At 36.5% G+C, this 24,438-nt stretch overlaps 1 protein-coding gene across 4 annotated transcripts in view; it reads right to left on the reverse strand.

Annotated features, from left to right (window-relative positions):
• The window catches only part of cpne4a (copine IVa), a 118,668-nt gene that overhangs the window by 70,150 nt on the left and 24,080 nt on the right, over nt 1-24,438 (reverse strand). For all 4 annotated transcript variants that reach the window (XM_087287737.1, XM_087287738.1, XM_087287736.1 and 1 more), the window contains one exon: nt 20,448-20,637. In XM_087287737.1, coding sequence (XP_087143863.1) covers nt 20,448-20,618 — 171 coding nt within the window. In that variant the 5' untranslated portion in view covers nt 20,619-20,637. The remainder of the gene's footprint in view (nt 1-20,447; nt 20,638-24,438) is intronic.

A 24,438-nucleotide genomic window follows, 5' to 3' on the forward strand; every position in this document is an offset into this window, starting at 1 on the left:
CCGCTGCAAAATATCTTATCCTGACACCAAGAGTTCTTCTAAATAGCAGTATAAGTTTTTTCTTAAAACTATCCACTGTAAAATTCTTGGGTGCCACTTTATGTTAAGTGGCCTTAACTACTATGTATCGATATAAAATCGATATAAAATTATCTTACTCTGTTTATAATGTATTGCAGAAGACTTCTGGTGCTCTTGAGGTGGGTTACAGGTACTGTAGGTTTTGGTGGTATGAATAGGTTGTGGGTTAAGGTGTTAAGGTCAACAGTGTAATTACAAATGTTATTACAGAAATAAATTACAGATGTAATTACATGCAGGTATTTAATCAAAAACATGCATTTACACAATAAGTGCATAGTAACAAATGATTAATTTCAGTATAAGTTTTAGTTGAATCAAGTGACTTTTCTAGTCATCTTAACGTAAATCAATCATATAGACTAAAAATATTAAGTTAAACTTTGTATAACTTAAAAAAGTTCACTTGAAACCTGATTAAACAAACAAAAAAATAAAAAAATAAATAATTAGAATAAAAAACGAAAACTTGTTCCAGATTTTTACGTTATCAATCAAATAAAAAACAAAAGTCAATTAACGTCATACCAAATCACATTTACTGCAACAATATTCACTACTACTGTATATCTGAAGTATTTCCAGAACTTTTTAGCCCTGTTATGATACCGCAGGATGTCATACATACACTTCTTTTCCCTTCATAAATAATTCAGCTTCTCTTCTTGTCTGCAGTTGTCACACTAAATGCTTCATCACCTTCTATATACTTTAGTCTAGGATTATAGAAATATTTATATGTGAACTGGGTAGGCTAAATTGTCCGTGGTGTATGTGTGTGAATGAGTGTGTATGGATGTTTCCCAGTGATGGGTTGCAGCTAGAAGGGCATGCGCTGTGTAAAACATATGCTGGATAAGTTGGCGGTTCATTCCACTGTGGCGACCCCAGATTAATAAAGGGACTAAGCAGAAAAGAAAAGAAATTAATGAATAATTAATAATAATTAATCACTTTTTTTTAAAGATTTTCTCCTAAATCAGCAAGTTATAAACTACTTTTAGCCTTTTTTTAGCCATGTTTTGTGAATTTGTGCCATGATCACTACATATGATCTCTAACCTGATTACATCAGCACTTGACTTTGTTGAGCAGCTTTAAATAAGGCTAGGATGTGTAAAGAAACGTTTTCTTCCAAACGATTGACACGTCCATTTGAAATGAGCGCTCGCTGGCTGTCTTTGAACACCTGTGAAGGAGACTCCAAACAAGGGCTGGAAGAAAAAAGGATTTTTCAAGGGGGAAGATAAAAGGACGGAGAACGAAGAGACGCAAAGTGTAATAATCCGATCTGAATACTGATATTGCGCATACGATTTCTGATAGTATTTCCCTGTGTGCTGAACGAACCAATAAGTAATGAATAAATATAAAATATGACATTTATTACCATTTGAACATTTTTTTAATTAATTTTATCAACTACACTGTTAAACTTTGCAGCAATTTTACAATTATTTACTGCAAAAACGGCTAGTAAAATACCACATACATTCTTTACAGTTCATTATTGTAATATGCACTGCATTGTGGGCACTGTAAAATGTTTACAGTAACTTACTGCATATTAGTAATGTGCTGTGTTCAACTTTAATCAAATAAACAAGTTCTGCTATTGTAGTTGAGGACAAAAATGAGACAGTTAATGAAAAATCATTTTAGAAATCCCGAGGCGTTCCCAGGGCAGCCAAGAGACATGGTCCCTCCAGCATGTCCTGTATCTTCCCCAAGTCTCCCCCCAGTGGGACATGCCTGGAACACCTCCCTAGGTAGGCATCCAAGAGGCATCCTAAACAGATGCCCAAGCCACCTCAGCTGACTTCTCTTGATGTGGAGGAGCAGTGGCTCTACTCTGAGCTTCTCTCAGGTGACAGAGCTCCTTACCCTCTCTATAAGGGTGCGCACTGCCACCCTGTGAAGGAAACTCATTTTGGTCGCTTGTATCCGAGATCGCCCTTTCGGTCATGACACAAAGCTCATGACCATAGGTGAGAGTAGGATCGTAGATTAACTGGTAAATTGAGAGCTTTGCCTTTCGGCTCAGCTCCTTCTTTACCCCAACAGACTGGTACATTGACTGCATAACTGCTGCTGCTGCACCGATCCGCCTGTCAATCGCACGTTTCATCCTTCCCTCACTAATGAACAAAACTCCAAGATACTTGGACTTTCCTCCAACCTGGAGATGGCAAACCACCTTTCACTGGAGGAGCACCATGGCCTCTGACTTGGAGGTTCTGATTCTCATCCCAGCCGCGTCACACTCTGCAGCAAACCGTCCCAGTGCATGCTAAAGATTCCTGTTTGATGAAGCCAACAGAATAACATTGTCAGCAAATAACAAAGATGAAATCCTGTGATGCCCGAACAAGACGCCCTCCAGCCCAAGGCTGTGAATAGAAGTTTTGTCCATAAAAAATTATGAACAGAATATGTGACAGCCCAGAGTCCAACATGCACTGGAAACAAGTCTGACTTATTGCCGACAATGCGAACCAAACTCCTACCCTGTTCATAAAGGGACAAGACAGCCCTTAACAGAGAACCTCTGACCCTATACTCCCAGAACACCTTCCACAGAATGCTACAAGGGACACTGTCAAATGCCTACTCCGTCCAAAAAACACATGTGGACTGGTTGGGCATACTTCCATGAACCCTCGAGCACCCTCGATAAGTGAATAGAGCTGGTCAAGTGTACCACAGCCTCGACAAAAACCGCATTATTCCTCCTGGATCGTAGGTTCAACCATTGGCCGGATCCTGCTTTCCAGTACCCCGGCATGTTTAATTGTAAAAATTGTCATACTGCATAAGCAGAAAACACGATCAATACTCCGTCACACAAGAAAACCAACACAAACATTACCTTTTTTTTTTTTTTTTTTTTTTACATTTTTAAAGCATCATTTTGCAACACGCTGCAAGAAAAGTCCATATCCAACCGGGAGAAACTTTCCAATTCAAGTTTAATTGTGATGAATTAATGATAGTGAAACAGAGCTCGCAAATGCAAAAGGGATGTTCAGCCCCAGTACGTATTGAATATCCAATGAACACAACAAAACAAAACAAAAACAAAAAAACTGTGAGAAGACTTTTCATATTCATACTGAGGGGTGACAGAACAGAAAGGGACCTTCCAACAAAAGGACGTCCTCCATCATATGACTGTCAGACTGTAATCACATGACCAGTTGCACAGCTCTGTCAGTCTGCTGTGTTTACCCTTACGCTTCATGAATATTGATATGATGTCTTAAATGTCACTGAAGTTTAGGGGCGCTGCATCATGATAATCCACAGCTTCTGTTTAGTAAATGCCAAAGAAAAAAAAATGAAGCCAGAAACATGTCTCTGAAATTCAAGACTGCTACACAAATCCTGAACTGTAAATGATAGAAAAAGATGAAGGAAAATGCTCACTTTCAGAACATGCCATGACAAATGATGCTCTTAACATTTTATTTATTTACCAGATGCTTTGATACAAAGCAATTTAAAAATGAGGGCAATAAAAGTCAGTCAAATTACCAGAAAAGCAAAAATATGTAGATGTGATGACAAGTCTGAGTTTGTTTAGTATTCCATAGAGGATTGGTTGTTGAGGGACTGTTGTTGTTATTCAATTTTTCATCTTCTCATTATTCAATTCGCCATAGTATGTGTGTGAATGAGTGTGTATGGATGTTTCCTAATACTGGATTGCAGCTGGAAGGGCATATACTGTGTAAAACATATGCTGGATAAGTTGGCGGTTCATTCTGCTGTGGCGACCCCAGATGAAAATAAATGAATTAATAATTTAAAGTTACAAAATATTAGTTAGAATGGGTTTTTGTATTTTTAGGCATTTTATGTGTACATAATATTTTAATAAAATTACTTTTAGTTCTTGTTTTAGTTTATTAAATTAGTTTTAGGTGTTATATATAGATATAAAATAAGAAACAAAAACATTTACATTTTATTTAGTTCAAGTTTTCTTTAAGTTTAAAATGCAATAAATTCTAAGTTTATTGAAAATCTCAGGATCCACAAAGTGTTAACCGATGGAAATGTTTTCAGCATTAATAATGATAATTTTAATAATTTTTAATAACTGAGTATCAATCATGATATCTGGTCATCAAATAAGGAAGTTTAAAAGATCATGCAATGCTGCTTAAAATTCAGCATAAAATCCCAGAAATAAGTTACGTTTAAATTGTAATTTGTATCTGTTGAGTTGACATAATTATATTATTATGCCAGTGACATGCGGTGAGGTTTGTGGCTGGTGAGGCACGACTCTTTCAGGGTCATATTTACAAATATATGTACCCGATACATTTGCCAACTACCGATTGTGTTTCATAATTCATATTAGCATTCTTTCTATACATATGGCAGGTACATATTGGGCCAAGGCGAATTGTAAAATGTATAACAATTCAATATGCCTCCCAAAAACACCAAGGTGGATGCTACAGACACTAAATAAGTTGAAGTCAGAATTATTAGCCCCCCGGAATTATTTGTCCTCAGATTATGCGGAGTCACTGATTGGATCCAAGACCAGCGATGAGATGATCCCAAGGATTCCATATCCGGGACCAGGCCATATCCTGAGCTGCTGCTGCACTGATGGTCGTGGGGAGTGGAGAACATGAGTCTGATTCCAGCGACGCTCCAGGGACAGACGAGTCTTCGCTGAGGCCATCTTCCAGCCTCCACCACAGCGACTGAAGCTCTGCACAAGACTTTTGGCCAGCGGAGAAATGAAAATGGTCGTGCCCAACTGAGGCTGGTTCTCTCAAGGTTTGTTTTCTTCACTCCCATTAGGTGAAGTTTTTTTTCCCTCTCCGCTGTCGCCACTGCCTCGCATGGTTCAGGATTGGTAGAGCTATGCATCGATGAATTGGCTCTTCAGTGTTTGAACTCTCAGTAATGATTAAATCACACTGAACTGAGCTAAACTGAACTGAACTGAACTTAAACACTAAAACCTGAACCACACTGTTCCAGTTACTATGACCATTTATGTGAAGCTGCTTTGACACAATCTACATTGTAAAAGCGCTATACAAATAAAGCTGAATTTAATTGAATTGAATTGTTGAATTTTTTCCCCAATATCTGTTTAACGGTAAGAAGATTTTTTTAACACATTTCTAAACATAATAGTTTTACTACTCATTTACATAACTCATTTCTAATAAACGATTTATTTTAGACAAGTTATTGTATAATGATGGTTTGTTGTAGGCTATCGAAAAGAAAGTTAGTTTAAAGAGGCTCATATTTTTGTCCTTAAAATTGTTTTCAAAAATTTAAAAACCACTTTTATTCTAGCCAAATTAACACAAATAAGACTTTCTCCAGAAGAAAAAATATTATCACACATACTGTGAAAATTTCCTTGCTCTGTTAAACATCATTTGGGAAATACATTAGATATCATATGCAAAATGAGGGCATAAAATAAAAAATGTCTACAATCTATAAAAACATTTTAATAAAGCATTACATTGGTAGCATACACTGACTAAGGAAAAGGCACGCAATCAACACAGTTCGCAATCTGACGTCACGTGAGGCACAGCTGGGTGCTGCCTCACCTCACTTTCTATGCTATAATTGAACAGCAAAATACAGCAATTTTGATTATAAAAAGGATTGAAACCATTTGAATCATATAGAAATTGCATTTATAGCACAGATGAGTGGGGAAATATTTATTTTATGATATACATCTTATGATGACAGGTGAGGATGATGACAGGTGAGGCCTCACCTGCCTCCCCTGAACACATGTCACTGAATTATGTGCATAGTTAACTTACTTAATAATTTAAGTCAACTCACTTTACGTAAAGTCAACTATTCACTTTAAAAGCAACAAGTATACTAACTTTTTTTAAAGCAATACCAACTAATCATCTTTTTACAGTGTAATATTACTGTTTAACTGCATTTCTGATCAAACAAATGCAGCTTTGGTTGGCTAAAGTATGCAACTATCTGGTAACCACTCAAGAAACCACCTGATAGCGCCCTAGCAACAACTCATAGCACTTTAACAATAACATAACAACCACAACATCCTATTACTGTATTTGACTGACTCATCCATGCGCAAGCACAACTATGTGTAAGTGATATGAAGATCACTATAGATGACATCACTACATCTCGCAGCTATACAGACACCCAATAATTTTTTTTTAAGTTCATTCACTCTTTTTTTACATCAATATCCAATTACTGCTGAGCATGAAATCAGCCTTGATCAGCCTGAGTGAAATCTAGATTGCACCCTGAAGAGAGCGATATGGAGATCTGCTATACCTCATCCACCGAGAGCTCCAGTGATTGGCATTCTGGGTGGATGAAAGAACAGCTCCACCTGCCACAGTCATTCAGTCTGACTCTCATCTTCACTTCTGCCTTTCGTCTGATTATTGCTGAGGGTTGACAGCCAGGGCACTGGGATCTGACACGCTGACAGGTCATTACAGCCGCCGGCAATGTAACTTTGAAACTGGACATTTTTTGTGTGTTGCTCAGATAGCATGATAGCATTCATTTTTCGGAGAAATTGAGAGGCTTGTGTCAATTCTATCAGGGCTTGAATTATGAGGCTCTTTGATATAGAAAACTTTTTTTCTCAATAACAGAATTGGCAGTGAAAAGTTTGCAGTCCTTCTCAAGCATAATTTTATGATTAGTCCAACTGGACAAGGATTTTGCTAAATAATAATAAAATTGCACTGATAATAGCCAGCAACATATTCTAGATAAATTTAAGGATAAAGTCACTGATGTTAATAAAAATCCTAAAAGAGTAAAAGCAAAACTACAGAAGTTTACAACAACGTTTCCGTTAGTTAATGTATTTACTAACTTGAACAATTAATGAACAATACACTTATTATAGTATATATTCATCATTGTTAATATTAACAAAAACAAAGCCATTCATTGTTAGTTCTTGTTAACTTACAGGACATTACTATGTTAAATGAATTAAAAGTGAATAATAATAATAATAATAATAATAATAATAATGAATTAGTACATTTTGAACTATGATTAATAAATGCTGTTCAAATATTGTTCATTCTTAGTTCATGTTAGTAAATACATAAACTAATAGACATTTTGATAACACTTTTAAGTAGCAATTCTCACTGTTAACTACACCACCTGACAAAAGTCTTGTCGTTGATCCCAGTTGTAAGAGCCTCTAATAATAACTTGACTTTTAGTTGATCATATCGAAAAGTGGCAGAGGGTAGATTTTTTTGATGAATCATCTTAAACTGCATCCCAATCATCACAAATACTGCAGAAGACTATTTTGGAACCCACATGGGACCAAGATTCTCACAGAAATCAGTCAAGGTTGGTGAAGTAAAAGTCATGGTTTGGGGTTACATTCAGTATGAGGGTGTATGAGAGATCTGCAGATTGGATGGCAACAACAACAGGCTGAGGTATCAAGACATTTATGCTGCCCATTGCATTACAAACCACAGGAGAGGGCAAATTCTTCAGCAGGATATGTTCCTGCTCATCCTTAAGCCTCCATTTTAAAGTTCCTGAAAGCAAAGAAGGTTAAAGTGCTCCAGACTTTACATTGCTAATCATTCATTCATTCATTTTCTTATAAGCTTAGTCCCTTTATTAATCCAGGGTCGCCACAGAGGAATGAACCGCCAACTTATCCAGCACATTTTTATGCAGCGGATGCCCTTCTAGCCGCAACCCAGTCTCTGGGGGAGATCTACACACACACACTCATACACTACGGACAATTTAGCCTACCTAATTCACCTGTACCGCATGCCTTTGGACTGTGGGGGAAACCGGAGCACCCGGAGGAAACCCACACGAACGCAGGGAGAACATGCAAACTCCACACAGAATAGCCAATTGAGCCGAGGATCAAACCAGCGACCCAGCGACCTTCTTGCTGTGACACTCTCACTGCGTCACTCGTTGCTACTCAAATAATTCAAAATCAAGGCATGATCATATTGTATTTTAAATAAATAAGTGTAATCTAGAGGCCTTTGCCTTTCACTTAAGCCACTTTTGATATCAATGATCAACTAGAACACATACATATATACAGTAATGTCTATGGTGAATAATTCTTTTTCACAGAATATATAAACATTGTTTATTTCATTATTTTAGTGCCATGTGTTTTACCAAAATGGTGTTGTATGAATGAGCATCTTCTAGATGTTAGTCTGTTAATCTGCTTGCAGAGTTTATGGTTGTGTTTTTGTGTGTCACAATGTTATATATGAAGATGTTAGTACTTCAATCATAAAATTGAAATATAACAAAAAAAATTATGAAACACTTACTGTAAAATACAGAAATGTCTTTTAAGTTCCTTCTGTATTTTCCCGGTTAAATTCTGCACTCTCAGAAATAAAAGTACCGGAGCTGTCACTGGGGTAGCACCTTTTCAAAAGGTGCATATTTGTACCTAAGGGGTCCATAATGTAAAGGCACTTTTTAGGTACATTTGGGTACTAACATGCACCTTTTATGTACCACTGTGGACTCTTTGGGTAAAAATATGTATCTTTTGAAAAGGTACTGCCCCAGCGACAGCTTCTGTACCTTTATTTCTGAGAGTGTGGGAAAACCACAGCTGTTGTTTTTGTACCCTAATCTTGACGTTGTTGTTTTACAGTCTACTTATAAACAATATTAATAACTAATAACTTAATAACTATTACTACTCTACAAATTAGGAGTTCATTAAGACAAAAATTAGTTAATGGTTCAATAATAGCAAGAATTTTACCTTAAAATAAAGTGTGAAATTTTAAATACCGATTCTGCTGAAATTATTACAATCAACAAAGTTCAATCATGCACCCAAATCAGATGAATTATGCCGTCTGTGTATGAGTAAATAACAAAGCAGCTGTAATATTGGAAAAAAAGCCTGATGAAAACCCATACAGACACACAGACTGTACAACAGATGGGTTTTTTTAAATGGAGTATCACTTGTCTTCAGTTCTTTGCAATCCGCTGTCTGACAGGTGATCTAACTATGTTAGGGAAATCTCTTTTTTTGCCAGGCACTGTAATTTGGGGAAACATGCATTCTAATAGATGGGAGGGGGGGGGGGCATTGCAATATATAAATGATAAATGAAGCCATAAAGCAGAAGCATCTTCACAACATTTCATAATAATAACTTGCATTTTATATAGACAAAGAGGAAAATATTAAAGGGGGAATATTGTGCCCCCTTTTTATAAGATGAAAATAAATCTCTAATGTTTCCAGAATCAGGTCAGGCTCGGTTCAATATACCTCATAAAGCCTCCACACACAGATCTTCACAGGTGTTTGGGTTGAAGCAAAAAATAGTGTACTTGTACCGTGTGTGTCCCTTTAAATGTAAATGCTTTCCAGAAGAGGGCGGAGTTTTTACACACAATTCTAACACTCCAGAAACAACAAAACAAGCAAATCTGACACAGCCTGAATTTCAGAAATGACTAGTAGAGGGTTAATTTGCAGTCTGACACTGATGGAGAGGAAGATGTTGCAACTTTTACACTAAACCAGGACATTTCTGAAATACTATTGGATTCATTTATGTAGTTTCCTGGAGCAAAGTCCATTCAACTCATCGACTAGAATGTTACTACTCTGTTAAGATATTCTGGTTTTTGCAAATATAAATTACACTCTTTGTAAAATGTTCTAACTCTTACAGAAAACGTATACCATTTCACCAGACTATATTGTGCAAAATAAATGTGGAAAATAAAATAAAAACAAATAAATAGATAGATAAATAAATAAAATGAATTATGCTGACTGTGAACAGGGTGGGGCGGGGGTGCAGTGGTTAGTGCTGTCTTCTCACAGCAAGAAGTTTGTTGGTTCGAGCCACGGCTGGGTCAGTTGGCATATCTGTGTGGAGTTTGCATGTTTTCCCCGTGTTTGTGTGGGGTTCCTCCGGGTGTTCCGAATTCCCCCACAAGTCCAAAGACATGCGCTATAGGTGAATGGGGTAAGCTAAATTGTCCATAGTGTATGTGTGTAATTGAGAGTGTATGGGTGTTTCCCAGTGACGCGGTGCAGCTGGAAAGGCATCCGCTGCATAAAACATATGCTGGATAAGTTGGCAGCCCCGATTAATAAAGGGACTAAGCCAAAAAGAAAATGAATAAATGATGACTGTTAACATTTTCTGGATAAAACTAACGACTATCTTATCTTTAGATTTTCATTAGGCTCCTTTATTTTAGAAAAGCCCTCTAATTTAAATGTTTAAATTGTCCTTATGAATAATATAACTGTTTAAAATAAAAATAGTAAAAGCAAAATATTAGAAATTAGAATAAAAAATTAAACAAAATCAAATTAAATGAAACAAAGATCACTCGCACTATTAAACGAATAATTTTCAGACACTTAAGCCTGCTTAAACATTAACATTTAACATTAACATTTTTAAACAAAATATTAAACAATTTTTAATCAATATGTTGAGCCTAAACATTCTTAAACTCAAAGATTTAGGCCCAATCCCATTTCTACCCCATAACCCTTCCCTTTATCCCTACCCCTCGTTTTGCTCGTTCCCGTGAAGGGGTAGGGGGGTCCCAATTCTTTTTAGCTTGAAGGTGTAGAGCTAAGGGGAAGGGGTAGATAGCCCTCCAAAGAGAGATTTTTCAGCACCACACTCGAAACCAAGGGGTAAGAAAATTTCCCAGAAAACACCAGCCAGAACGGCAGGATAGCTGTGCCCAGCAGTCAGGAGATGCACAAATTAGTATTTTTTTTGTCATTATTATGAATTTTTACAACAAACAAACACATGCTTTAATATATTCATGACAGTGTGCGTGTTTTACCGCGTTGCTTTAAAAACCCGCTAAAATAAAATCCTCTAAATTTCCCGATCATAATAACTCCTGTACAGCAGTCCCACAACATTCTGTCACTTGATGACAGTCGAATACCCTGTCAGTAATGTCGAGTGGCTGGGAATGAGCTTTTTACAGTGTCTGCTATAATGTTAATGTTGATTTTGGTCTGTTTACATAGATGAATATGGCCACTGTGTAAATGCGTAGTATAGTTACGATCTTATTGCCACATTATATCATTATGATAACATAATATCTTTCAATGATTTCCTAAAGATAAATGCCAAAAAAATTACACAACTAGAATAACTATAGCAGTCGCAATCATCTGATCTCATATAAAGCAAGAGATTGCGATGACATATGATAATCTGTGTGCGGGTGCTGTAGTGCTGTCCCAATTCTTAGGGATACATTTTGAAGCCCTTCCCCTTCATACTCGGTTTTAAAGGCCAAGGGGAAGAGCAAAATAAAACTGGGATTGGGCCTTAATTGGAATGTATATAAAACACTAATAAAAGGATATTTGAATCAGATTACAATTCTAAGAGTACATGTAAATAGATCTGTGATCGCATTTAATTAATTTTGACTGACAAAAATTGATGGCGACATGGTGGCTCAGTGGTTAGCACTATCGCCTCACAGCAAGAAGATCTCAGGTTTGAGTCCCAGCTGGGTCAGTTGGCATTTCTGTGTTTGCATGTTCTCCCCATGTTGGCGTAGGTTTTCTCCGATAGCTCCCGTTTTTCCTCACAGTCCAAAGACATGTGCTATAGGTGAATTAGGTAAACTAAATAGGCCGTAGAGTATGTGTGTGCATGTGAGAGTGTTTGGGAGTTTTGTTGCTGGGTTGCTACTGGAAGGGCATCGGCCGTTTAAAACATATGCTTAAAAAAATGAATGAATGACTGACAAAAACCTTTGCATGTAAAAACAGCCATTGCAAACCTTAAGTTGCTGTAGTGAATATACAAAAATGGCATTGCTGTGGGTTTGGAAACATGCAGATTATGGATCAGAAAAGTATAATAAAAACCTGAATGGCTTGTTTCACTACATGCTTAAAGAAAAAAAAGGCTTACCTAAACAAACTTACTGGGTTGTCCTTTTTCACATTTCTTTTGTGCTGGTAGATGCACAAGGAGCCCAATTATAGCACTTAAAGGTCCCTAAAGATGCATGTTTATTCTATGTTTAATGTAATCTCAACTGTAAGATAAAGAGAGGGTCCCTTATAGAGTAGCTCCTCCCCTTTAAAAAAAAGCCAATAGCGTTTGGTTTTAATCACAGCTCTGCCATCGAGGGTGGTTGAGATTAAGCACATCAAATGAAGAGCAAATGAGAAGCGTCTTGAATGGGGCAGAACATACTAGAAAGCATTTGATTGGTCAAGATTTGATAAGGTGACATGTAAAAAAATGTTGCTTCATTTAGATGGAAGCGACAAACTGCAAGCTTTGGATGTTTACATAAAGTGTATATCTTCCAAACATAGTATTTGTCCTTGTTTAGGAGCACACTAGCTTATAAAAATCCATAAAGTTTAAACACAGATACTAACATATTATTTAACGGGGTTGGAATTTTCATATGTCTCCTTTAAAACGAGAAGACGGAAAGAGGTTGATCTCGAGGGTGGTCAAGGCCGTTTACTTCAGATTCACAGCTCATACTCAAACCTGACTGCTCATCATCCATAAGTAAATTCCTCTCTAAAAGGAGATGTGAAGCACAGCTCTACTTTCAGCACATTTTCAAGGGCACAGCATGGAAATGGCCTAAAAGACCGAGTGCATTAAAGGCCCTTCACCCCAGAGACTAAGGGTCCATCAGGACTAGCATCTGCAGTCAGCATTTTGGAGTGGCTTTTTTGTGATTCAGAGCATTTTCAATGTGTGTGTGAGTGCTTGTGATGAGCTCGAGGTCAACGGTGGATTTGTACTCTCTCTGAATGCTGCAGTTTAAAAGCTTGTTGAGACACGCGAGTGCTGTTTCCTGTTCTTGCGGTCATTGGAGAGCCACAGCTAAATAAACAAACACGGCTCTTTATCGAGGGTCAACAGATAGTCAAGATGCTGCACATTTGACACACTGTTTATGGTTATTGTTTCGTACAGTAGTAAAAGCTTTCTAAGTATACGATCATTCTATAGTGGGAGGTCAGAGTTTTGTTTGTTTGAAAACAATATATAACTGAAATACATTAGTAATGAAAGTAATATTGTGAAATACTATTGCAAATTTGTAATATCACTTTCTGGATCTGGATTGCAGGAATAGATGACAATTATTCTTGCAATATCAAAGTTAAAAACATGCATTTATTTTTATTTTTTTATATTATTAAAGTGTCTTTTAATAAAATTTTGTTAATATTAATTTTTAAATAGCATTTAATAAAGTTATTTTGTACACACAGAAAAACAATTAGAAGCAAGTAAAATTAATGTTTCAATTCAATTAACATTTGAGAAAATCAAAAGCCGAATAATGGGAGATATAATGTTTAATTTTCATTCATTATTATTGATACAGTGCTCAGCATATATGAGTACACCCCTCACAGATCTAGCTTTTAAATTCATGTATTTAATAGGAAGCTATTGATATTATATTTGCGCATATACATTAGTTTAGTCAGTACTGAAGCCAAATTTGGAGCTTATCTAACAAAATAACGGTTCAAAAACTAGTACACCCAAATTTATGTTATAGAAAAACAATAAATACACATTTTAAAAAGAGATAAAAATCAAGAAAAGCAAAAAAAGGCAAAATTTTAGTTGAAATGTTGTAGGTTGTAATTTATTTTCGCAATATTTTGGTTGAATTTATTTGTGTTATGTTTCAATTTCATCTTCATGTTTGGTGAATACAATATTATTTTAATAAATGTATATGTTTAATGAATCTGTTTTGTTTAAACGCACCAAAATACATTGCCTATACTCACAGAGAAATGGATAAAAATATTCGTTTTTAAAATAAGGTGTACTCAATTATGCTGAGCACTGTATATTTATATGAAAATAAAGGAACAAAGTTAATTATGATTATTAAACTATATGAAATAGTAAGCAATCATACTAAATAAAATTATATTTTTAATGAGAGAAACACCTTCTGCCTGACCAAATTTTGGCAAAAAATGGGAATAAAATATTATAGTGGTAAAGTATTCAGATTTGAAATGCAAACCAGGATCATTCTGAAAACGTACTGATATATACGTTTCTGAAAACAACCAAATACGTCCCGGAAGTTTTTTTTGCTGTTTTTGTTTCTGCAAATCCACCGGAGGCCGCTGTATATGCTTTTTGAGATCTCAAATTTCTCTCGCAAGGGCCATTCATGCTGCTGTTCTTGCGTAAATCCACCAGAGGCCACTGTCGATTGACTGACTGATCGACTGACTGACCGACCGATCGATTGACTCAGCCTACCCCTTCCCTAAACCCAACCGATAGTGTTTTCAAAAGTACCGACTGACCAGCCCACTCAATTCCCTAATCCCAACTGACAGTGTTTTCAAAAGCAATCCAGAAAAAGAAAAGCCCTTACCTGATTTTTACCACATTTTCTGATCTTACCACATTCCCCTGTTATTCACTTGTTTATTTTATTTTTGGGGTTTTTGCTTGACAGGTCACAAGTCTGCTGACATATGCAGCGAGCCACCAAACAAACTGGTAACAACAAAAAAACTGTCCACACGTAGGTAAGCGGTCAGCTGATAAGTGCAAAAAGAAATGCCGTCATACAACCTCATAGCGTTCATTTTAAAGACTACATAATGGCTACATAATTTGCAATCTCTAGAAAGGTATATAGGGCTACGTTTTCAAAATGAGCCTGGGTTGTTAAAATTACAATTAATTAGCATTTTTTCCTTAGTGTTAATGCCTTAAGAGGGACTTTTATAATGTATTTAAGTGAATGTTGCTCTAAATATGTCTGGATATTAAAAGTTTTTATACTGCATGACATTTAAATTTGTGTCTAATATAAATCATGTCAAAAATATGAGACAAATATTTTTTATCGTACAAAAAATTAAGAAAACATCCTTTTATAAGCGAAAAAAAACTACATCTAAAGCTGTATTACACTATGAAACAGACAGACAGACAGACAGACAGACAGACAGACAGACAGACAGACAGATGATAGATAGATAGATAGATAGATAGATAGATAGATAGATAGATAGATAGATAGATAGATAGATGATAGATAGATAGATAGATAGATAGATGATAGATAGATAGATAGATAGATAGATAGATAGATAGATAGATAGATAGATAGATAGATAGATAGATAGATAGATAGATAGATAGATAGATAGATAGATAGATAGATAGATAGATAGATAGATAGATTATATCAAATTATTGTATATCAAAGTATTCTCTTTCAGACCAGCATATAAATCGCACACTACATCTCTACATCAAAAAACTAAATAAAACCTACAACTTTCAACCCAAACCAGTGACCTCTGAGACAGTACTTTGAGTAATCTCCTCTCGCGGCTCCAGATGATTGTGGGATATTCTTGGTAGCAAGATACAGAGCGAATTTAATTAACACTGTCAAAATTCCACTAAAGATTTGATAATGGCTCCCAGTGTACAGTTAGAAAGTGAGAGATGAGCAATCGAACGGAGAGAGGAACACCAGCGCAGTGGGATATTCTGCTTCAATTAGATTTAGCCAAAACCCACCGATATTATATTTAAGTCGTTGGACCACTCGACAGAATAGCACGTATAAGTGACATTTCCAGATAAATGACTTTGACCCACGATCGCAAGGCATACTGAGGAAACGGGCGAAGAGTAATGCAATCATGAGCGCAATAAATCACACTGCTCTTGTTTGTTGAGCTAGAAATGTAAATTTGCTTCAGGCAGCATCAGAGAAACTGAATATCATGATATTTCTCTCTTAATACGCATTAGCTTATCGCTCACAAGCAAGGACTTTTTTTACACTCTTTGTTTTATTATTCACAACATTACCCGTTTTAAAATTTCTAATGCGCAAATCTCAGGGCATTTAATTTTAGGTGGAAAAAAAAACTTTAAAAAGCATGACACAACAGGCTCATATAAAAGAACAAACAGTGCAGCAAAACAGAAGACGTTCTTCAAACGCTCTTCATAGCAGAATTTCCAGGAGGAATGAGGACGTCCACTGAGAACAGGAATGAAACGGTCGCAAAATGAAGATTTTACAGCGTGCTTTGCTTTAGAGACACACACACTCACAGAGCAGAATCACCATAAGTGAATATGTGAATGTCTAATGAGACAGAGAGAGAGTGGTGGAAACAGATTCCCTTCTGGTCGAGCTGGCAAAGCCTTCATAACCTGACAGGGAGATTTCTGAGTGAACATATGCTTCTCTCGGGTTCTGTCAAGTGTGTGAAAAAATGTATATATCATTATCCCGAAAGAACAAACAGCTTTTCAGATATCAAGCAAATATGGGAGCAGCGCAGAGCTAAACATAAAAAGTATGACCAACGAGGAAAATATGCAACATTTTAAGCTGTACAATACATCCAGAAAGTATTCATAGCGCTTCACTTTTCCACATTTTCTATGCTACAGCCTTATTCCAAAATGGATTAAATTCATTCACTTCCTCAAAGTTCTGCACACAATACCCCATTATGACAATGTGAAAAAAGATTTTTTGAATTTGTTGCAAATTTATTAAAACTGAAAAATCACATGTACATAAGTATTCACAGCCTTTGCTCAATACTTTGTTGATGCACCTTTGGCAACAATTATAGCCTCAAGTCTTTTTAAATATGATGCCACAAGCTTGACACACCTGTCTTTGGGAATTTTTGACCATTACTCATTTGCAGTACCTCTCAAGCTCTATCAGGTTGGATGGGAAGTGACAATGTACAGCCATTTTCAGATCTCTCCAGAAATGTTCAAAAGGATTTAGGTCTGGGCTCTCGCTGGGCCACTCAAGGACATTCATTGAGTTGTTGTGAAGCCACTCCATTGATATTTTGGCAGTGTGCTCTGGGTCATTGTCCTGCTGGAAGATGAACAGTTGCCGCAGTGTGAGGTCAGGGGCACTCCGAAGCAGGTTTTCATTCAGGATGTCTTTGTACATTGCTGCATTCATCTTTCCCTCTATCCTGACTAGTCTTCCAGTTCCTGCTGCTGAAAAACATCTCCACAGCATGATGCTGCCACCACAACGCTTCACTGTAGGGATGGTATTAGCCTGGTGATGAGAGGTGCCTGGTTTTCTCCTAACGTAACGCCAGGCATTCACTCCAAAGAGTTAAATTTTAGTCTCATCAGACCAGAGAATTTAGTTTTTTATGGTCTGAGAGTCCTTCAGATGCCTTTTGGAAAATTCCAGGCAGGGAGTGGCTTCCGTCTGGCCACTCTACCATATACGGGCCTGATTGGTGGATTGCTGCACAGATGGTTGTCCTTCTGTAAGGTTCTCCTCTCTCCCCAGAAGAACGCTGGAGCTCAGACAGTGACCATCGGGTTATTGATCCCCTCCCTGACTAAGGCAATTCTCATCCACGATCACTCAGCTTAGATGGCCGGCCAGCTCTAGAAAGAGTCCTGGTGGTTCCAAACATCTTCCACTTATGATGGAGGCCACTGTGCTCATTGGAACTTTCAGACCAGCAGAAATTTTCCTGTAACCTTCTCCAGTCTAGTGCCTCAAGACAATCCTGTCTTAAAGGTCTACAGACAATTCTTTTGTCTTCATGCTTGGTTTGTGCTTTGACATGCATGGCCAACCCTGGGACTTTATATAGACAGGTGTATGCCTTTTCAAATCATGTTCAATCAACTGAATTTACCACAGGGGAACTCCCCTGTGGAAACAGAATGTACCTCAGCTCAATTTAGAGCTTGATGGCAAAAGGCTGTGAATACTTCTGTACAAGTGATTTTTCAGGGTTTTAATTTTTAATATAATTTGCAATAATTAAAAAAAAAACATATTTTCACATTGCTATTTTAGGGTATTGTGTGTAGAATATTGAGGTAAATTTATTTAATCCATTTTGGAATAAGGCTGAAACATAAAAAAAATGTGGAAAAAGTGAAGCGCTATGAATACTTTCTGGATTCACTGTAGTTCACCCAAAATTTGCTGTTAATTTACTCAAGCCGAGGCCCTCTGACACAAACATTAAATAGATTTTTAACTAAAACTGTGTGTGTTTGTGATCCATAAAGAGTCAAATAAACATATACAGGCAAAACTAAGTTGATAACCATGCACTGCAAAAAAAAAACTTTGAGTTTACTTTAAGTTTTTGACTTTATAATCCAAATATCTAAAGATTCTTAAAGCAAGAAACATTTTTCAGACAAGTAAAAAATATTGTCTTGTTATCAGAAATAATGTTAATATTAGGTGAGTTTTTTTCTGAAAACATGCAAAATAATAAGCCAATGGAGTGAGTAAAATAATCTTATTTTAAAAGAAAACAAGATTATTTTGTTTACCCCATTGGCAGAGTATTTTGCTTGTGTTCAGGAAATAGTCACTTAATTTGATTTATTATTTTTGAAAACTTTATTTTTTATAACTAATGTTTTTTTTTCTGCCTAATGATTGAAAACACTTGAGCTGATGCTGTTCTTTCTTGTTATTTTTATTGTTATTTATTATTTTTTCATGATTTAAAATAAATCTCATCAGCTTAAAAAATATCCTTTAATGTACTACTGAAGATAAAACAACTCGGATGGCCTAGCCCTGAGGGTGAGTAAATAAACAGCAATTTTTCATTTTTGAGTTTTAAAGGCCCAAATATACTTTAGGCCAAATCAAAGCACACACTGGTGTGACAAAATTAGGCCAAAATTTAGTTTGTTTTGAGAGTTTGAAAACAAGCTTGTGAACATAAACAAACATGAAAGATGCTTAGATACTGTAGTCTAATTCTAACCAAAAGTAACACAATATTCCAAAGCTGTATGCTTCTCTTTCCTCTTATTTTTCGTGTATGTTTTGTTACAGAGAGGAAAGTGTACAGCTCATATTTGCTAAACCTAGCAGCATATGCACTAATAAAAATAGGTAGAGTTTACTTACATTTTGATTACTTACAAACTTTGGTAAGTTGTTGCACTCATGTAAGAATTTGAGTTTAATTTTCTTATTTAAGTTACATAAAAGTAATAACGTTCCTTAATTTTTTACTTACAGTATGTGGATAGAAGAACATCTACCACATAAAAAATTGCCAAAATAATTTGTGGTTTATTCTGCTATGGCAACCCAATTTGAATTTTTACTTAATCTTTTATAAAAGATTAATAATTAAAATTAAAATACATTTTACACTCTTTGTCAGTTTTCTAAAACTTCTTTTGTACTGTAGCTAAGTGTATGGAATACTTTTTGTACAGTTTGTCTACAATCTGTCAAATAAAATTCAATTCAATTCAATTCAATTCAATTCAACAGCCATGCATCTGAAGATGTAGCTTAACCTAAAAATAAGCACAGAAGGTTTCTTGTAGCAATCTACCTGACAATGTACAGACACAACAAAGCTATCCACACACTGTAATACATGGTACACAATAAAAGATGGCAACATTTTTTAATTATTTAAGTGTATGAATGTGTCATTTTGAGTAAAAAATTAACTCTCGATGCCATGAAACAGCAAGTTACTACACCTAACAACAAAAGCAATGATGAAACTGCAGAAGTGCAAAAAACGGTAAATGCACCAGTGCATGATAAGAACAGGTATCACGAAGTGTCTTGAAAAATTTCTAGTCAAATATTATTTACTGTCATCATGGCAAAGATAAAATAAATCAGTTATAGAGTTATTAAAACTATTATGTTTAGAAATGTGTTGAATTTTTTTCTCTCCGTTTAACAGAAATTGTGGAAAAAATAAACAGGGGGGCTAATAATTCTGACTTATATATATATATATATATATATATATATATATATATAGAAGCCGCAACCCAGCCGCAACCCATCTCTGGGAAACATCCACACACTCATTCATACGCACACTCATACACTACGGACAATTTAGCCTACCCAATTCACTTGCACCGCATGTCTTTGGACTGTGGGGGAAACCCAAGCACCCGGAGGAAACCCACACGAATGCAGCCGAGGTTCGAACCAGCAACCCAGCGACCTTCTTGCTGTGAGGCAACAGCACTACCTACTCCGCCACTGCGCCACCCTTATTTATATATATATCAGGGCCTTGACTGAGGAACACCTCTATATGTTTATGCTCAAACAAACAAAACAAATGAGTGGCAAATTGCAAGAAAACAGTAAAGTAATGTGTGAAAAGATGAGTGTAACGCAAAATGCATCTATGGTTCCCATAACCAATTAGGAGACATTAACAATTATTTAATTTGTAACATAACTAGAGATTGTATGGATCTACAAGGATTACACACCTCAAGCCACTGGCCATGGGACTGCATTTTGATGACCACGCAAGGATCCGGTTTGGAGAGGGCGTCCCGGTCTGAGATGCCTTTACAGGCCACCCGCAGCTCTACTTTGGTCAGGCAGGGGCTGCTGAACAGGCCCAGAGAATTGGCTGCAGACTCGTAGATGTCGCTCATGGTTCAGGAGACACTTGTGCTGAAAGAGGTCAAAAGAATTTATTAATACTGAGAGATTAGATTTGAATTTTCTTTATCCATCGATTCAAACAATGTGAATTAATGCAGTTGATTTAGTCATTCAAATTGTTAAATTATTTATTATAAATTAATATTTAATGGGGGGGAATAGTTTACTCACACTTTTATATAAACAAATAAATAAATAGATAAATAGATAAATAAATATATAAATATAAAATATATGAATGAATGAATGAATGAATGAATAATTGAATGAATGAATGAATGAATGAATGAATGAATGAATGAATGAATGAATGAATGAAGGAAGAAAGGAAGGAAGGAAGGACGGAAGGAAGGAAGGACGGAAGGAAGGAAGGAAGGAAGGAAGGAAGGAAGGATGACTAAATGAATAATTAAACAAAATATTTAAATAAATTGACAGACTTATTAAAGAATTAAAATATTTTAATTAAATTTAAGAACTATGACAGAATTAAAGAATTCACATCGTTGTGCACTACAGTATTATACTTTAATAAAAAATATGCATGGTGGATATTTGCATTTCTGGTTAAGATAAAATATGTTAAGGGTTGTATAATGCCCCATAATTTTTCACTTGGAATGTATTTTTGCCTGTGTGTTAATTGTGAGACATATGGGAAGCCTATAGAGACCCTACTGTAATTTATTGAGCTGATGAGTGGAAAAATATCTAATCAGAAATCCCATCATCCCAATCAGTTATAATATGGAGCAAATCATCTGAGCTATAGTAACTGAAATCCTACAGCACCTGTGGACAGAAGGAAATGAGAAATATGAGCTGAAGGATGACGATTGGATGTTAAATTTTTAAAGTTGTTTTCATGCGTGTTCGATATATGCCAAAAGAGAAACGACATTCAAATACATCAGCAGCGTCAGGAAAAAAAAAAAAACAAGTCAAGCATTTGAGCAAAAGTACAGATACACTTATATAATATTGCTCCAGTTAAACTTTTAAGTCTTTTTACTTGAGTAATAAAGTAATTGATTTTTTATGCATTCAAAGTAAAGTACTTATTTGTAAACATTTATTGATTTGGCAAAGAAATATTTCATTCTATTAACTAGTCACATCAGACTGCTAATCCATATTGATAAATGCCTATAATACAACTCGCTCTTTAAGATCTCTAATCTCAGGGCTTCTGGTAATACCTAGAAAAGCAGTCTAAAGGAGGTCGAGCCTTCTCATTTATGGCTCCTAAACTCTGGAATAGTCTTCCTGATAATGTCCAAAACTCAGACACACTCTCTCATTTTAAAACTAGATTAAAAACTTTTTAGTAAAACATGCACACAATGCATCACATAAGAGTGATTGCAATGTCATTTTACATTTAATTATTCAATTTGAACACTGGTAGACTCTCCAGAATACCATTAAGCCATGTTTAATCCATTTGTATCTTTACTCTATACTTCATTTATCTACTGCATGCTTTCAAACAGATCTATTCAAGTCATCTGGTGAAATCATACTGCAATATAAACACTCACCGGCCACTTTATTAGATACACCTGTCTAACTGCTCGTTAACACAAATTTCTAATCAGAAAATCTCATGGCAGCAACTTAATGCATTTAGGCATGTAGACATGGTCAAGACGATCTGCTGCAGTTCAAACCCAGCATCAGAATGAAGAAGAAAGGTGATTTAAGTGACTTTGAAAGTGGCATGGTTGTTGGTGCCAGACGGGCTTCTCTGAGTGCGGAAGTGGCAGGTCTTTAGGAGCAAATGACTTGTTGATGCCAGAGGTCAGAGGAGATTGGCCAGACTGGTTAGAGCTGATAAAAAGGCAACAATTACTCACATAACCACTCGTTACAACCGAGGTATGCAGATGAGGATCTCTTAACGCACGACATGTCCAACCCTGAGAAAATTTGGACAATACCTATTGGACAATAGAAGATTGGAGAAACGTTGACAGGTCTGATGAGTCTCAATTTCTGCTGCGACATTCGGATGGTAGGGTCAGAATTTGGCGTGAACAACATGAAAGCATGGATCCATCCTCCCTTGTATCAACGGTTCAGGCTGGTGGTGCTGGTGTAATGGTGTGGGGGGTATTTTCTTGGCATACTTTGGGCCCATTGGTAGCAACTGAGCATTGTTTCAATGTCACCACATACCTGAGTATTGTTGCTGACCATGTCCGTCCATTTATGACCACAGTGTACCCATCATCTGATGGCTATTTCCAGCAGGATAACGCGCCATGTCATAAAGCACAAATCATATCAGACTGGATTCTTGAAAATGACAGCGAGTTCACTGCACTCAAGTGGCCTTCACAGTCACCAGAACTCAATCCAATAGAACACCTTAGGGATGTGGTGGAATGGGAGATCTGCAGCAACTGCGACAAATCTGCAGCAACTGCGTGATGCTATCATGTCAATATGGACCAAAATATCTGAGTAATATTTACAGCACCTTGTTAAATCTATGCCATGAACAATTAAGGCAGTTCTGAAGGCAAAAGGGGGTCCAACCCGGTACTAGTAAGGTGTACCTAATAAAGTGGCGGGTCAGTTTATGTCGCAGAAAAACAAAATGTCACAATGTGATTTCATTCCAATCTCACGCATCCCTAACAGTTACACTCTTTAAAATTGCTGTCAGATTGAATTAAACAGTAGGAATCTGTGACTCCCACAGACTAATAATCTGACCCAAAGCAGATTGTAAGTAACAGATAGATCTGACCTATGAGAACTGCACTGTGAAAGAGAGCAACTCAGTGCAAGGATAATTCTCAACCAGTGCAAAGTCATCCATCACACCCACCATATCCCACTGACAGATGACAGCCTCATACATTATAGGTCAGCGATGATAATACTGAGGTGAACGCTTCTCTCTCTCTCATAACTAAAGCATAACTGTGCGTGTGTGTAAACTTCTCAACACCGGGGGCAAACTACGTCATCACTTTTTCCTCTTCTGGATGCTATTTATACCTCTTGAGTGTTTTCTCAGCCATTTCCCCCTCTATTTCAGTCTCTGTTAATGACTCTCACTTCAGCTTCTTCATATTGTCTCCAAACACACAATGTTTGCAGCTGAAATACAATTACGAAGTCTCAAGAAATCCTCAATGCCAAATTACACCCATTAATAACACTTAAACTGATTACAGCCTCTTACTGGTGAAAAAAAAAGTTAAATATGCAATTTCATAATGAATACTGTAAACACTGCATATAATATTCTAAAGGGCATCTATTTTACCCCTTTTTCAAGATTTAATATAAGTCTTTTATGTCTCCAGAATGTGTCTGTAAAGTTTCAGCTCAAAACACCCATCAGATTTTTTATACCTTTCAGAATATTGTAATTTTGTAGCTGTTTTTGTTGCCTGTGCCTTTAATGCTAGTTCTTCCCGCCCACCGTTCCCACATGCCTGTCAGAGTGTGCCTCAATCTCCAGCTGCATCAGATAAACAGCACAGTGACAGACCTGAAGGAAGCAGATCTCACATAACGTTTGTGAGAAATACTACAGTAAGAACTTTCCCAATGATTATTTGATGTATTTATTGCGGAGTTAATTCGAGCTTTTCTGCACAACCCAAGCTCATTCTGAAAACGTAGTCCCGCGGACGTTTCTGGAGACAGCGGAATACGTCCCGGGAAGTACGTACGGCTGCATTTATTTTTTTCAATCGAACGCGGGGCGTTGTGACGCTGTTCCCTTTCGCGCTTGCCTACCGGCAGGCCGGCCGACCGCTTACCTCCTTGTGTAGGGCTTCCCCGCTGTAA

The sequence above is a fragment of the Danio rerio genome, chromosome 16 (assembly GCF_052040795.2).
Source record: "Danio rerio strain M-AB ecotype USA chromosome 16, GRCz13ab, whole genome shotgun sequence".
NCBI lineage: Eukaryota > Metazoa > Chordata > Actinopteri > Cypriniformes > Danionidae > Danio > Danio rerio.